Source organism: Panthera onca, chromosome D2 (genome assembly GCF_046562875.1).
Source record: "Panthera onca isolate mPanOnc1 chromosome D2, mPanOnc1 haplotype 2, whole genome shotgun sequence".
Classification (NCBI taxonomy): domain Eukaryota; kingdom Metazoa; phylum Chordata; class Mammalia; order Carnivora; family Felidae; genus Panthera; species Panthera onca.
In genome coordinates, this window is record NC_138349.1 from 35382199 (window position 1) to 35399562 (window position 17364).

The 17364-nt window shown below is 37.7% G+C and overlaps 1 protein-coding gene across 9 annotated transcripts in view; it reads left to right on the plus strand.

Moving 5' to 3' along the window:
- The window catches only part of CPEB3 (cytoplasmic polyadenylation element binding protein 3), a 189843-nt gene that overhangs the window by 100419 nt on the left and 72060 nt on the right, over positions 1-17364 (plus strand). For all 9 annotated transcript variants that reach the window (XM_060642033.3, XM_060642027.3, XM_060642029.3 and 6 more), the window contains 2 exons: positions 12125-12292; positions 14410-14499. In XM_060642033.3, the coding sequence (XP_060498016.1) occupies positions 12125-12292; positions 14410-14499 (258 nt within the window). The remainder of the gene's footprint in view (positions 1-12124; positions 12293-14409; positions 14500-17364) is intronic.

Sequence of the window (17364 nt, forward strand, 5' to 3'; positions counted from 1 at the left end):
GGCCTCATTTCTATTGTTTCTTTCTTTCTGAAATACCACTTTGTCCATGTCATGCTCCTCTTCCATTTAGGACCCCCATCATCTGGCTTCTCCCAGTTTCACCAGCCTCATTGTCTCCATTTTTTCCATCCCACCTTCCCCTATCAGTCTCCGTACTTTCCCACAGGCTGGCCATCGTAAGTACTATCCACCCTTCCTCTCATTTCCTTATCTAAAGCCTATCCTTAGTTCATGCATTTATGCCGAATTTAAGCCTTCTCTCTCCCAGGAAGCCTTGCCCAGTGCCTTGTAGGCAGCCTTTTCCTCTGCTTCTACTGTCTTACATTCTTCCTGTTTTTTCTGTACATTCTGATTCTTCCACTGGAGAGAAGTTCTTTGAGGACAATTGTGTCTTATGCCTAGTACTGTGACCTACATGTAATTAGCACTTATTAAATGTTTATGGATGAGGATTGTTTTTGAAGTAACACCCTACATCTATGCAGACCAAAGTATAGCATCATATTTTTAAACAAATTATTTTACTTTTACAAATTATAGTATATTAAATACCAGACATCAAGAATGTTAAGATCACTTGTAATTTCTAAGGTCCTGAAAAAATTACTCTTCTATTTTCTTGTTACCTTCCCCATATCTATTTGTAAAGTTTGACTTAATTGTTTTCACAAGCATGGTCGTATTTGCATCAAGTGTTATGCTAAACACTGCCTGGAATGACTTGGTCCCTGCTCGCTGTAAGTGTGTAGTTTGCTAGTTGTCAGTGAAGAAGATAATAATGATGAGAGAGAGAGTGTGTGTGTGAGAGAGAGAGAGAATATTAAAAGACTGAATGTTGACTTTCTGTAATGACAAAAGACCAGGTAGAGAATTTTCGTTCCATGCTTTTATCTAGTCTTTTATTTCCAAAGCTGAAAAAGAAGTCATCTTACTTAAATGTAGTGACATAGCCATGTGAGATGGGGCAGGTGTACCACATATTTATTCTCATTTCCTAAAATATACTCATTTGGGCCACTGCTGCATAGTATAAATTTTAAAGTGGCAGATTTCCTCATACTCGTTTATTTGTGTGATCAGGGATTATATTAATTATTGATTTCTTTCCTCTAAAGTTTAGACTTTCCCACAAAAGCATAAAAAGTGAACTTGCTGGAATTTAAATAAAGATTTAAGAAAACTCATTGATGTATGGCACTTTATCTATGATTAAGATTTAGCTATAACTCATTCTATGCATTACATATACATGTTGGTAAATATTTTAGGAGTAGAAAGCAAAGGGAATTATTTGTGACAGTTTTGAGATCTCTCAGTAAGGATTAGGCCAGTGGAATCTTTCACCTCTCCTAATACACCTGGGAAAGTTTTCTGGAATAGGTAGAATTTCAGGAACTATTTGGATAATGGAAGAGGAGTGGGAAGCAAACGTTTCCAGGTATGTGATTCAACTTAAAAAAAAAAAAAAAAAAAAAAAAAGCTTCAAGGTGAGATTGGCATGGCCAGATCCTTGGAGCCTATGTCTCTGAGTGTATGCATTGGGGGCCAGCTGGAGAGGAAAATTTGCAGTGAAATGGTCTGTGATGCCCTGATGAATGGTTTTTGAAACAGAGGGTAAGACTCCTAGACACAGATATGTCCGGCTTTAGGAAGAGGGTTTCATGATCAAGTAATGAAAACAGGAGAGAACTTGGACATCAGCTGAAGGCTTAGATAGGAAAAAAGTCCTGGAGGGTAGGCCTTGGCAAATCAAGCACTTCCAATAGTGTAGTTGAAACAGAAGTAGGGAGGCAGAATTAGATGTGTAAGAATAGGACTGCTTGGCGATGAAAAAGAATGAAATCTTGCCATTTGCAACAGTGTGGATGGAACTGGAGTGTATTGTGTTAAGTGAAATAAGTCAGGCAGAGAAAGACAAATATCCTATGATTTCACTCATGTGAAATATATATATGTGGAATATAAGAAACACAACAGATGAGCATAAGGGAAGGAAAGGAAAAATAAGCTAAAAACACAGAGGGGGGCAAACCATAAGAGAATCTTATACAGAGAACAAACAGGGTGGCTGGACGGGAGATGTGCGGGGTGATGGACTAAGTGGGCGATGGGCATTAAGGAAGGCACTTGTTGGAATGAGCACTAGGTGTTATATGTAAGAGATGAATCACTGGGTTCTGCTCCTGAAACCAGTACTACACTGTATGTTAACTAACTTGAATTTAAATAAATAAGTTAAAAAAAATTTTTTTTAATGTTTATTTATTTTTGAGAGAGAGACAGAGACAGAACATGAGCAGGGGAGGGGCAGAGAGAGAGGGAGACACAGAATCTGCAGCAGGCTCCAGGCTCTGAGCTGTCAGCACAGAGCCCAACAAGGGCTTTAACTCACAAACTTTGAAATGATGACCTGATCATGACCTGATCATGACCAGTCGGACGCTTAACAGACTGAGCCACCCTGGTGCCCCTAAATAAATAAATTTTTTTTTTAAATTAATGATTATATATAAAGTATTTAAATATCCAAGTGTATTTCCCATTATACCCATTTTTGTTTTAAAGATGTGTTTCATTAGACAGATGTTGATTTATCTTCCCATATTCCCCTATAGAATCAAAATGATTCCAAATAATTTTAATATTTTTTTCTGGAGTATTCTGGCATTCTATAAGCTTTGATATATCTCTTCCTATACACTGCAGACCCTGTTAGAAACTAGACCAACAGGTAGTGTCATACAAGATATTTGACTACACATTTCACACCTGTTTAAAATATATGTTACCTTTTTCATATGAGCTTTTAAGGTCTCTGGGAGACTTCTGTCCATAAGTAGACATGTTGGTTCTGCCAGTACTCTTGATGTTTAACAGAATTTCTTGAAAAGCAGCAAGGAAAATATAAAATATTCTTTTAAACAATGTAAATGAGCAAATACAAAGAATGATCAGTTACTTTACTAGTAGAGTTACTATTATAAAATGTACTTCTGTGTATATTTAATCCATAAAAATCTATTGACATGATATGAGGTATTAATCTTAGGTAATAACAGAGGTTCTAAAAATCCAATGAAACAAACTTGGGTTTCAAGTTGAAGTTGGGTCTTTTTGCCAAAAGTTTGGTGAAAGGAGGAGAGATCATCTCTGTCAGTGAGATCATGATACAGACATGGCATCCTGCTAATTCAAACATGGTTATGTGAGTTTTCTTGTCTAAAGGCATGGATGGTCCCTCAGTGAAACACGGACAGCTGAAGAAATTCCTGTTTATGGTTATAATATCTGAAACGTTACTGCTTATAGTAATAGGGAGATTTGAGCACAGGAAATGGTGAGGGGAATAAGATCACTGGTGTTTTGTTTTTGCAAGAAGTTGGTCTGGGAGGGTTTTAAACAATGACACAGGGGTTCTGAGCTGTCCACCCAAATTGCATTTGTGTGCTTGTGTGCTTACTTGGGGTTGGATGCAGTGCTAGACTCTAGATGTGTTCTGTCTCCCTACAGAATGTTCATTCTAGTAGGAGAGGGACAATAAATAAGTGAAAGAAACATTTCCATACTCGATAATTGTGAAGAGTGCTAGGCAAGAAAAATGGGAACTTCCCTCTAACCTAGGATAGTTTTCTCTGAAAAGATGTTATTTAAACTGAAACCCAAAGGATGGGAAGACAGGTATCTTTAAAGGAAAATTTCTATTGTGGAAATTTTCAAACATACACAAAAATAGAACAGTTTATTGAACTCTGTACCCATCAGTTAGCTTCAATGATTATCAACATTTTTGCTAATCTTGTTTCATATATCCTCTCTTTTTTCCCCTCTTTCTTTAGAATGTTTTAAAGGAAATTCCAGAAATTTTAAGACAGCTATTTTAAGAGGCTTGTGGCAATGTACTGATAAATACTACAACATTGTTAAACTTTGAAAACATACTAAGTGAAAGAAGGCAATTACAAAAGATCAAATATTGTAAGATTCCACTTTTATGAAATATCCTTTCTATTAATACAGAAAGTATTAATAGTAGACTACAGTAGTCTATAGTAGTAGACTAGTATTGCCTAGGCCTGAGAGAGTTCAAGGAAAATGAGGAGTGGCTGCTAATGGGTTAATTGGATGAATTGTATGGTAGGTGAATTATATCTTAATAAAGCTTTTATTTAAAAAGTGTGTGTGGGGCGGGGAGGGGGTGGGGGTGAGGCATGAAAGGGCTTTGTGTATTTGAGGAAGTAGAGACCAGAATGACTGAGCTTGGTAGGAGAGAGAGGAGGGTGTATTAAGATGAAGTTGGAGGAAGGAAGGAAATATGATCTTTCTGGGCTTTAGCTCCTGGTAAGGATTTTGAACTTGGTCCAAGTACAAGAGGAAATCTATGAATGTTTTAAAGCAGGGTCAAATGATCATATTTATGTTTTTAAAAGAGCACTCTGGCTATTATTTAGAGCAAAGTGAGAAAGTGGGTTGTCTAGTTCAGAGTGAAGGTAGTAGTCTAGGCAAGAGGTGATGGCGTTTTTGGATACAGTGATGGCGGTAGAGTTGGAAAGACATGAGCAAATGGAAGATATATTCTAGAGGATAGAATCAACCTTTTTTAATGGCATTAAATTGAAGAATTGAATGTGGGCAGTAAATAAGAAGGAAGACTCAAAACTGATGTGCAGGTTCCAGCTTGAGCAACCAGATGAATGCAATGCCATGTATTGAAATGGGACCAGGAGAGAACAGGATCAAGGTGCATGTCAAGAGTTCATTTAAAAACATGTTAAGTTTGTGATGCCTAAGACATACCCACATGGTAATGCCAAGTAAGATGCATTTTAATATCTGTATGTTAGGGTATTGTGGAAGATGTTTATGTAATGCAAGGAATTCTGCTCCCAGAGATTTGAAAACCATTCATCTAGTTCAAATCTCTCATTATGTAAATGAGACTCAGATGTGTGAAATGTTTTGTCCAAGATTACAAAGTAAAGCTGGAACCTGACTATCTTGACTTTCAGGCAATTTTTTTTTTTCCTTAGGGGAGTCATTCTTCATAATTCTTAAAAAAAAAAAACAAACAAACAACTCCTGGGCACATGGGTGGCTTAGTCGTTTAAGTGTCCAACTTCAGCTCAAGTCATGATCTCGTGGTTTGTGAGTTTGAGCCCCGCGTCAGGCTCTGTGCTGACAGCTCAGAGCCTGGGGCCTGCTTGGGATTCTGTGTCTCCTTCTCTCTCTGCCCCACCACCTACCCCCACCTTGTGCATCGCTCTCTCTCTCAAAAATAAATAAACATTAAAAAAAAAATACTCCTCAAGTGACTAATTTCTGAGCTCCTTGCAAAACTAAACAGGCTTACAGTGGAAGTACTGGGCCACAAATAGGGTGAAGCTGCTGGATTGACTACAGAAGCTTTGGTGGGAGCTGAGAGGTGAGGTCTGGGCAGCTTAGAGAACTATCATGGTCAGTGGGCTCTTGTTTTCCCATCGTAAGTTGCAGGAAAGGGAGCCTCCTAAGTAAGCCAGAGTTCTTCTCTCAGATAAGCCTTCATGCTTAACTAGTGCTTTGTGGGTTTCATATTTGGCACTTTTCTTACAACGCTCTTTTAGCTTTAAGTTGTCTCTGTATTCAGAGATGATTTGTTCCGTTACTGAACAAAAAACTACATTCTGGTTATTAATTGAAAATAGATATCACAAAAGCAGAACCATTGGTGGAAGGAAAGCCAAATGGCCAAATTGCAGCTGTTGAGAAGTATTCTCCTGCTTCTCTTGAAATATTCAATATGAATGTTTTACATGGAAGTATCAGATTCTTTTTTTTCTTTTTTAATGTTTATTCATTTTGAGAGAGAGAGACAGAGTGTGAGCAGGGGAGGGGCAGAGAGAGAGGGAGAAACACAGAATCCAAAGCAGGCTCCGGGCTCCAAGCTGTCATCACAGAGCCCAATGCGGGGCTTGAACTCATGAACCATGGGATCATGACTTGAGCCAAAGTTGGACACTTAACCAACTGAGCCACCCAAGTGCCCCTGAAAGTATCAGATTCTAAAGCAGATTTATATGCTAGGCACATAAAAGTATAATTTTGGGGAAGTAACATGGCTTACTTAAAATGTTTTGGTGGGGCGCCTGGGTGGCTCATTTGGTTAAGCCTCCGACTTCGGCTCAGTCATGATCTCACAGTTTGTGGGTTCAAGCCCCTCATCGTGCTCTGTGCTGACAGATCGAAGCCTGGAGCCTGCTTCGAGTTCTGTGTCTCCCTCTCTCTCTCTCTCTGCCCCTCCCCTGCTCACACTTGCCCTCTCTCTTGCTCCCTCCCCCCCCTTCTCTCTCTCAAAAATAAACATCAAAAATAAAAATGAAAGACATGTTTTGGTCTTGGGCAGTGTTTTTCATTAAAGAAAAATAATGTCAGAGAGATGCTAGTTAGTGAAGTAGAGCTTCTCACAGGACATGATTTGGGTGTAGCCTCTTAAAGTTTCAGTTTCTAATAACACATATCTGGAAACTAAAATTTTATCAGTCTTCCCAGGGATGATTCGTTTTGGGGGGAATGGATTTATGCCAACCAAATGAATGCACAAATACTAATCGCATGAGGAACCCCGGACAAATCAGAATACCAATGTTTTAACTTAAGGAGATGAACGTAACAGAAATACAATTTTAGTGGCTGATTATTTGTCTACTAGTTTAAAAGTCACAGTGGTGCCTCTTCACGGTAGCAAAGTACTAAATTAATTAATAGAACAGTCCTTCAGGAACTTATAATTAGAGCATAGGGAAATAGATGGTTTTCAGGCTATGGAAACATCAAAGGAACAATTCTGTCCCACAGAGGAGTAATCCTACCAGTATGATAAAATCCTTTTAACTTCATTTGGTCTACACTTGTGTCTTTTAAATGCTTCCTACGGACTGACGATTTGTTCCATCAGCACCGAGGCAGTTACGTTACAGTAAGGTTGACTAGATACAGATTTTACATTCTGTTGCTGAGGATGTACTTTCTTTAACTTGACTGAATTTGGATGTTTCCCAAGGCTCCATATACTTGACACAATATCACTTTCAAGTGGATGCCTGCTACAGACAGTTAATCTCCATTTCACTCTTAAACTTGAGTGTAGGGATCACTGGGGAAATTTGTTAAAAGTGCAGATTTTCAAATTTGAACCCCATGCATTCAGATTAAGTAGATCTGGGGATTGGGCTCTGAGACCTATATTCTTAGTTCTTATCCACAGAGAAACATCACATACATGTGAATTCTTAGCAGTGTCATTTCCAAGGGCAACTTTATCACTAAAGTCTATGGTACTCTAAATACTACTAATAAGACAGAGGTTCGGTTTTAAAACCTTGACAAGTTTCTTATGTACCCATAACCAATTTTTAAAATAGTCCAAATTTTTACAATTAGCTCTTGATTTTATTTTCTTTGCCAGAATATTTTGGGAAGCTGTGGTTATGTTGGCCATGCACAAAGAAAGGTGTCTTTTTTTCCAGAATGCCTTGAATATCTACTTTGTCTCCTTCTTCACTGCTCTTATTCAAGATTTCCTCATCTCTCATCTGGACTGTCCCAGATTTCTTCAAACTCTTGTCCTATTCCCTCTTTTCTTTTTTCTTTTTTTTCTTTTTTTTTCCCATCCCCTCTTTTCTTAGGTGCAAATTACTGGTGAGGGTGATGGGGGCTATTGTAGGATGTGGGGTAGAGGGAGTGACAGGGTCACAGGCATCTCAGAAAAGTCATTTTTGACAGGATGGAAGATGATTAGATGGCAATATCAGTCTCCAGGAAGTGATTGAAGTTAAAAAAAAAAAAAAGGGTAGTATTAGAATGAAATATTAAATTTGGAAAATGGGGAAATTTCCTATTACTTTTGTAATATAGAGTATAGAATATAACACTTGAACATATAGAAACAATGGAAAGGGTCTTAATTTCCTAGGACATGGTTTCACGTCTTGCTATTGTCACACCTGTGTGTTGTATTCCAGCATACGCTTGCAGTAGTGTGTGTTTGCACATACTGTCACCCTTTTCTGGATGCTGCCTCACTTTTAATATTTACTGAATCCCTTTTATGTGCCCTCATTAGGACAAGAAGATACAGTAAACGAGATTAAATTGGTCCCTGTCCTCATAGAGCTTACATTTTAATGGGATTGGGGAATGAGATACCAAATAAAAACCCACACGATAGTATAATGGTAATTAGGAAAAGTGTTAGGAGAAGTGCAATGAGTGGATAGAAAAGGGAACTAACCTAATCTAAAAGGTCAGAAAGGTTCTGCCTTGAGGAAGTGACTTTTCACCTGAGATTAAGGATTAAGTGGGAATTAACTAGAAAACTGGGGAGTTGGGAAGAGAGTATTTGGGCAACAGGGAAACACCTTGTCCTTAGTGCCAGAGGCAAGGAGGAATGACCAGGAAATTCAAAGGAAGTCTTATGTGATTGGACGTTGGTGAACCAGAGGGAGAGAGGCAGCAACTGTGATATAGGAGATGACAGAGGCCTACAAAATTGACACTGATGTTTTTGTACTTTATCCAACACCAATGGAAGGTTTTAAGGATAAAGGTGAGTGCGGTTATGTGTTCAGACTAATATTTGAAAATGGTGACTTTGGCTGTTTTGTGGAGAAAGCATTGTGGGTTCAAGATAGACATCAGTAGACTAAACAGGGTGTGTTACAGACTCATTAAACTATTAGTTCAGGGCAGAGATGATAGTGATCTGGACCCCCATGGCATTAGGACTGAAGATGGGAGAAGTGAATGGATTGATGAATTATTTCATAGCTTGAATTGATAGGATTTAGTGAGTGAGAGATTAGGTTTGGAGTATGAAAGGGGGATGTCAAGGAGGACTCCTAGATTTCTGGATTGAATTGGATGTGGAAAATAGTCATTTCTGTTGAGATTGCAGGGAATGCTAGAGGACCTAGTTTGGAGGGAAATACCAAAGCTGTTTTGAAAGTTCTTTCTCTATGGATTCTTGTTCTTTACCTTAGAAATTCCAAAGCCCACAAGATTCTGCTCAAGATTGTCTTCCTATGAAATCACTTTAAAGGTCTCTCCCCATCCCATCTCCTGTAGGGCAGTAAATTGTGCTCTTGGTAAATTCTTCTCTTAGTACTTAATTCTCTGTTTTATAATTATGCATTTGCCTGTCTCTCACCAGACTTCTTTGTCAAGAACTTTCAAATAACTATCTTATTTGGTGATTCTAGAATATGGATAAATATTTCTTTGGGTGTTTTCCACTGAACTATATATATTTGAATGTTTCCTTTATCTTAAGTCCATGTTGATTAAGTTATTTTACTGTGGTGCTTTTCCCAACTGTTTGTATTCTAACGTGGATTGTGAATGTCTGGGAAGGGCATATGGTGTGCAGTATTTATTTGTCTCCCCCCACCCCCACCCCCACCCCCATCAGCCTTTGTTTTCTGAGCATTTAATGTTACTAGTGTTGAGGGTAAGAGGTAAGGATAGGAGTACTGTGTGGGAAATGCTGATTTGGGTATGTGCCTGTCACAGAGCAAGCATATAACTCTCTGAGTGTAGACTATGTGAAAAGCAAACCTAACAGTTGTGGGAGCACATCCCTGGATGTCTTTGAGAAGGTCATTTTGCCTGTAGTTCCTGCAAATCTATTTCTTTTACCCCCATTGATCAAAACAGACATCAAGGGATGAGAATTTACTGCCTATTGTTTGTTCCTGCCAGGCTAAGAAAGCTAGGTGACTGAGGTGACAAATTTTATTCTGTTTCTTTGTAGCTAATCTGGGAAGAGCTGAACAAAAAATTCTTAGGTCCTTTCATTTATTAACTCCCAACATCAAAATAGAGCCTTTCTTATACCACCTGGGTTGTTCATAAAATAAACAGAGTTATATTAGTAGCCATTTTTTTGTAAGAGAAATAAATGTCCAGTATTTTTGTAAGACTATTTATATTCTGTTTTAGAGATTTGGCTGTAGTGACGCAGAATCTAGCTTTCAGGGAAATATAGACAGGATAGACTAAATGGGGAAGACACTGTTCTTTTTTTTGAAGAATGTATGAATTTATTTTAGAATTTTGAATTTATTCAAAAGTTCGAGAGCTCAAGAAGTTCATTTTTAGAGTGTAACCTAATGGAAAGTTTCACCAGGAACTCACTGACTCAAACAGGAAATATATTTGTTTTTAAACTTAGATTTTATTTTGTAATATTGGGTGGCATCATTGTGTTACATTTATTAACAGACTAACTGCTGGTATCTTTCTTATAGTCGTGTGAAATGGGTAGATGCCTTTTCTGTATAAACTCTACTTGGCCATAGAGTTAACAATGAAAATAATTTTTTTGAGTTATATAAAATATTGTTTAGGTTAGTAGGGTGGAGGTGTCATAACCACATCTACATCTGTACTCCCACATCTTAATTTATGTGTTCTCATTTACGTGTTTCACCTGTTTTTTTTTTTAAATATATGAAATTTATTGTCAGATTGGTTTCCATACAACACCCAGTGCTCATCCCAACAGGTGCCCTCCTCAATACCCATCCCCCACCCCCCATCAGCCCTCAGTTTGTTCTCAGTTTTTAAGAGTCTCTTATGCTTTGGCTCTCTCCCACTCTAACTTCTTTTTTTTTTTTTTTTCCCCCCTCCCCTCCCCCATGAGTTCCTGTTAAGTTTCTCAGGATCCACATAAGAGTGAACACATGTGGTATCTGTCTTTCTCTGTATGGCTTATTTCACTTAGCATAACACTCTCCAGTTCCATCCATGTTGCTACAAAGGGCCGTATTTCGTTCTTTCTCATTGCCACATAGTACTCCATTGTGTATATAAACCACAATTTCTTTTTTTTTTTTTTTCTAAATTGAAAGTATTTATTTCCATTTGTCCATATTTTTTGAAGCAAAACCACATGGTAAGCAATAGAATATTTTATTTTATTTTATTTTATTTTATTTTGTTTTCCAATATATGACATTTATTGTCAAATTGGTTTCCATACAACACCCAGTGCTCATCCCAAAAGGTGCCCTCCTCAATACCCATCACCCACCCTCCCCTCCCTTCCACCCCCCATCAACCCTCAGTTTGTTCTCAGTTTTTAACAGTCTCATGCTTTGGCTCTCTCCCACTCTAACCTCTTTTTTTTTTTTTTTTTTTTTTTTCCTTCCCCTCCCCCATGGGTTTCTGTTAAGTTTCTCAGGATCCACATAAGAGTGAAACCATATGGTATCTGTCTTTCCCTGTATGGCTTATTTCACTTAGCATCACACTCTCCAGTTCCATCCACGTTGCTACAAAAGGCCATATTTCATTCTTTCTCATTGCCACGTAGTATTCCATTGTGTATATAAACCACAGTTTCTTTATCCATTCATCAGTTGATGGACATTTAGGCTCTTTCCATAATTTGGCTATTGTTGAGAGTGCTGCTATAAACATTGGGGTACAAGTGCCCCTATGCATCAGTACTCCTGTATCCCTTGGGTAAATTCCTAGCAGTGCTACTGCTGGGTCATAGGGTAGATCTATTTTTAATTTTTTGAGGAACCTCCACACTGTTTTCCAGAGCGGTTTCACCTATTGTTAATGCAAATGCTTATTCCCAAATTGGATTAGCTTGAAATGACAGGGAAAATTCGATCATGTTTAGTCCTGCACTCAGAGAAGTTATCAACCTTTGTTGTCAGTTTAATATTCCCTCTGCTGTCAGGGCCAGTCTGAACCTTTGAACAAATAAAAATATGTGAATAAAGACTACTTTTCTATTTATTTTAAGAAATGTCTGGGGAAAAGAAAAATAACTGCTGAATACTCTTAGCAGCAGTAATATAGACTGTTTTAAAAGGTAGTGATTTTTAGCAGCAAAAACAGCTCTAATTTTTTATTCTTCTCGCTATCAATCCAGTTATTTCCGTGCTGTACATACCTTTACACAAAAATGGTGGTGTTATCTAGACCCTGTAATCTGCAGTCGCTTATCCTATTGTAAAAGTCACAGTTCAGGATACTTCTTTTATTTTTTGTATGATTCAGTCTACACTTTGGCTCCTAATAAAGCATCTCTTGTCCAAGAAAATAATTTTAACTGTGGAAACTTCCACGTTTGTTTCAGGTCGGTCTTCTCTCTTTCCCTTTGAAGATGCCTTCCTGGATGACAGTCATGGCGATCAATCCTTGTCATCTGGCTTAAGTTCTCCCACTCGCTGTCAAAATGGAGAACGAGTAGAACGTTACTCCAGAAAGGTGTTTGTTGGAGGCCTTCCTCCTGATATCGATGAAGGTATGACGCATTCATTAATGACTTTATAAAGGCCAGATTTGTTCTTCGTGTGATCTGACCCTGTCTCTCCTCTCCAAGCAGCTTTAGGACATTCATATTTTAGTGTTCAGAGGATGAAAATATATGATAGATGGGGAAGTAATAGATTGTGCACTTCAGGTCTGCTGTTCAAATGTGTGTATATATAGCAGTCTCCCAACAGTTTCTTGTTTTCTAGGCCTTCATTTGGGGATACGTTTTAAAATAATAATGAAAGTTAATATTTATGTAACTCTCCATAGGCCCATTATTGTGCTAAGCGCTTCACATTACATTATCTCATTTAATCCTTATAGCTATCCTATAAGGCATATCCTACCAACTCCATTTTATAGATAAGGAAAGAGGCTCAGAGAGAGACAGTTTGTCCAAGGTTGTGTAACTAATGGTGCACCTAGTGCTCAGAATTATTCTGGTTCCGGTGCTTTTGCTCATATTTATCACACCATCCCATCTCATATTTTAATATATCGATTAGTAAAAAGCACCCTTTGCCTTTAAAAGAATGAAAACTAATTAGAATTTTTCTTAATATTTTTGAGATACCATCAATCCAAAAGTGAGTTTTCACTTATGCTCGAAGCCAGTCAGCACATAGTAGGTTGTCAGTAGATATTTGTTGACTGGACCAATGAAATGTAATTGTGACAGAATTAGCCTAAAGGAAGAAACAACTCTAGTTCTGGTAGGTTTTGGATCTGCTGTAAAAATATTGTTAAAACAATTGCTTTGTCAGTATTGTTGTAGCTATGGCATTTCTCTAATTTATCATGATTTTCTTTTTCGCGGTGATAAAGGAATAGTCTCTAAAAGTAATTTTATCTTAGGGGCACTCTGGGAGGCTCAGTTGGTTGGGCGTCTCGGGTCATGATCGTATGGTTCGTGGGATCCAGCCCCATGTGAGGCTCTACCACTTGTGTGCATGTGCACGTACTCTCTCTCACTCTCTCAAAATAAATAAACTTTTAAAAAATATTTTTAAAAAGTAAAAATAATTTTATCTTAGACTTATTTCTTTAAGGTTGTGCAGAGCTGGAGACTCATTTTCCTCCAAATTATTTTTATACTGGTGTTAATCTCATCTATCAATTGGATTTTTTTAAAGACAAAGTTTAGATCATGGCTGAGAGAGTGGCAACTTAAATCTGAGTGTGGGCTAAGTTATAACCTTCTGCTTTGAGTCAGAAGTCAGAAGGAAAAGGTAAATTTATTGAGCTATAACGTTGGAAACATTTTCTTCATAGGATGTGTCATAGGTAAGTATGAGAGAAATAGATCATTGGTTTTAACTTTTTATCATCAAATAGAAGTACCTACTTTTTGCCCCTATTCCTCACCAAAAGAATTGTATCTATTTCTTTTTTTTTTTTTAAGTTTATTTATTTTGAGAGAGAGAGAGAGAGAGAGAGAGAGAATCAGTGGGAGAGAAGCTGAGAGAAGGGTACAGAGCATCCGAAGCAGGCTCTGTGCTGACAGCAGAGAGCCTGATGCAGGGCTCTAACTCACGAACTGTGAGATCATGACCTGAGCTGGAGTCAGATGCTTAACCGACTAAGCCACCCAGGTGCCCCAAAGAATTGTATCTATTTCTAAAATAATCTCAGAGAGTCATAATCTTAGATTACTAATAATCATAACCTAAGATTAATAATGTTAGATCTTTTAGAGTTTATTTTGCATAAGGGAAAGCACGTTTTAAATATTTTGTAATCTTTTGCTTTTGCCTTTGTTCTAAATACAGAACATTCCTATTTGTAGAGTCTTTTTTTTTTTTTTTTTACTTGACTGAGAGGTCACCTTAGTTAATGACAGATTTTTTTTCTTCCAAACTCTTTATGTCAAATTTACTGGCAGTGAAGAGCAATGAATTATAGTTAGAAACACATTTTGCATGGTTGAAAGTGAATAACCAAATGTACCCAGCAGACAATTGTATTTCACTTAGTAGGTTTGATTTCTGTAAAAATGCTTTAGAAATAGCTCTCAAAACGTTTTTTAAATAAAAAGACATGCTTTATGCCATTCTGTTTGCAATATTTTTTTTTCTCTTATGCTAAGATTCCTTTTTTGTTTTATAGATGAGATCACTGCCAGCTTTCGCAGGTTTGGACCTCTCGTTGTAGACTGGCCTCACAAAGCTGAAAGCAAGTCGTATTTTCCTCCTAAAGGTAATGCACTTAAAATGTCTCCACTGCCTGCCTGTTGGAGAGCTAGCATGACAGTTCAATAAAATTATGACAGCCTTTTAATTCTTGAAATAGCAGTTGGATTTTTTCCCCTAATTAAGAAAATATTTTATTGTTGATCATCTTTTTGTGTCTTACTGTTTCCACTTGGAGACTGTTCCCCCCAGGAGCACACTCATTGTTTTAGGGCATCTATTTGTTATATCAGCGGTGAGATTTTGTGAGTCTTGTGTGAGTGAACCTTGTGCTAAGTTTTCATTATTTGAGAGGAAAAAAATCTAGGATTTTGAGCAATGTCAGTGAGTGGAGAGGGAAAGATTATTTAGAGTCAAATATTATTTGTATCCCAGTGTCCTCTGGTTTTATAGGTCTTATAAAACCCAAACTTTGAAAACCTAGTGGCTGAAAAATGACATTGTATGAAATTACCTTTATTCATGTCTGTCTTCAAAAAAAATTTTTTTTTAATGTTTATTAATTTTTGAGAGACAGAGACAGAGTGCAAGCAGGGGAGGGGCAGAGAGAGAGGGAGACACAGAATCAGAAACACGCTTAAGGCTCCAGGCTATCAGCACAGAGCCTGATGCGGGGCTCAAACTCCAAGCCCTGAGATCTTGACCTGAGCTGAAGTCAGACACTTAACCGACTGAGCCACCCAAGCACCCCTATTCATGTCTGTATTTTAAGTGACTTAGTGTGTTGAGGGGTAGAAGGCAAACTAGCAAAGAACTCTTCACGTGAACTCTTCCCTTATTTTTAGTAGGCTTTTTTGATAATTTACGAAGACCTGAAAATATATTACTTTGTTCATAGTCTGTAATTTCTGCAGAATTCAGGGAACTTTTCTAGTGATATTAGCTCTGGGTAAACTCCTAGAATTACATGGAATAGTGTTGGGGGTTAAAAAGGAAGTTTTCTTCATCTGTAGCTATATTTCAAAGATGTGTTTCATCTCCAAAGAATTGTTTTTTTGATATGTATTATTGTGTAACATTATTCCTTCAAGAAGATGGAGTCAAAATACTTATCTTTCCTGTGCTTTGTACAGGAATGAAATTATAGCTTAACCTGGGAAAGGTGGGTGGCTTCTTCTTATGTCTGGTTTATTAGGTTTCTTTGCCACCTATATTTCTCCTCATTCTCTCAACAACCTGTGAAAATATTTACTCACTAAATATAGGGCTGTTTACTTTTAACATTTCCTTTTTACTTCTCTTCAAGAATTTTTAAAGTTAAAGAAATAAGTTTCATATTAAGCACAAAAGATAAAAATCGCCAGCTGATTATTCCATTGAAGGAATGTATTCACCACCTTGTGGTACATGTATAACACTGTGTAAAAACACATGTTTAAAACATGTTTCTAAGAGTGCTAATAATTCCTTGAATCAGAGTAGTGTTATTTCAGTGAACGGATGAGTTCACCACCACACTGTGCCGCAGGTAATATGCTCTGTAAAGTCACATGTATTAAAAAGTATTCCTAAGAGTACCAGTTGCATTTGAGCATTAAGACAGTGTCATCTCAGTGAAAGAATGTGTTCACTACACTGTGGTACATGTAGCACGCTATCTAAAATTACATGTGTAAAAGATATTTCTAACAGTGCTAGTTGAAAAAAAATCATCATGCTGAGAAGGTATAAAAACACCTCTAGTATCAAAGGTGTCAGGTGATCTGATCATCATGAAAAATGAAGATAGGGGCGCCTGGGGTGGCTCAGTCGGTTAAGCGTCCGACTTTGGCTCAGGTCATGATCTCACAGTTCGTAAGTTCAAGCCCCACACGGGGCTCTCCACTCTTAGCATAGAGCCCATTTCGGATTCTCTGTGTCCCTCTCTCTTTGCCCTTCTCCCGCTCTCTCTCTTTCTCTCTCCCTCAAATATAAACAAAAATGAAGATAAACCTGTATAGTCATGTCCAAAGAAAATTATCCAAATCTATATCTGACATAATCACTGTATACATTTTATTAAATATCCTTCTGTTGTCTCTTTATGAACATAAACATTTATATGAAATTTTGCAATTACGTAAATGGGATCACGCTGTGCATGCTGTTTAATAACCTGCATTTTCCCCTCAGTAATGTCAACATCTTTCTGTAAGAGACCTACATTATCTTACTGACTTTATTTGATTTAATCCATCCTGTTAGTGGACACTTAAGTTGCTTCTAACTGTTTTGTCTCAGGGATCACACTTCAGTGAACATCCTTATGCCTTCATCTTTTTGTCCTTTATCATTACCTCTTAGGGTGAATTTCCAGAAGTGAGGTACATATTTTTTTAAACAGATTGCAAAGCTGCCCTTAAGGAAAGTCATATATGGGGGTGCCTGGGTGGCTCATTCGGTTGTGTCCGAGTTTGGCTCAGGTCATGATCTCACAGCTTGTGAGTTTGAGCCCCATATTGGGCTGTGTGCTGACAGCTTAGAGCCTGGAGCCTGCTTTGGATTCTGTGTCTTCCTCTCTCTCTGCCCCTCCTCTGTTCTCACACACACACACACACACACACACTCACTCACTCTCTCTCTCTCTCTCTCTCTCTCTCTAAATAAGCGTTAAAAAGTTAAAAAAAAAAAAAAAAGAAAAATCATATACGTTTATGTTCCCATCAATATTATCTGATTTGTAAAACTCTGAGGAAATGACTCTTTTTCAATGTTTGCCAATCTGATGGTTAAGATAACATTCCCCCCCACCCCACCCCTTGGGCATTCTTTTCTCTTTACTGGTCTTTGAATTTGTTTTACTTTTTTTGATTGACTTCTCATTTCTGTCTGGACTTTATATTGGAGTAAGTCACAGGAAGCGATCCAGTTATATTTTTCCTGGTAGCATGCC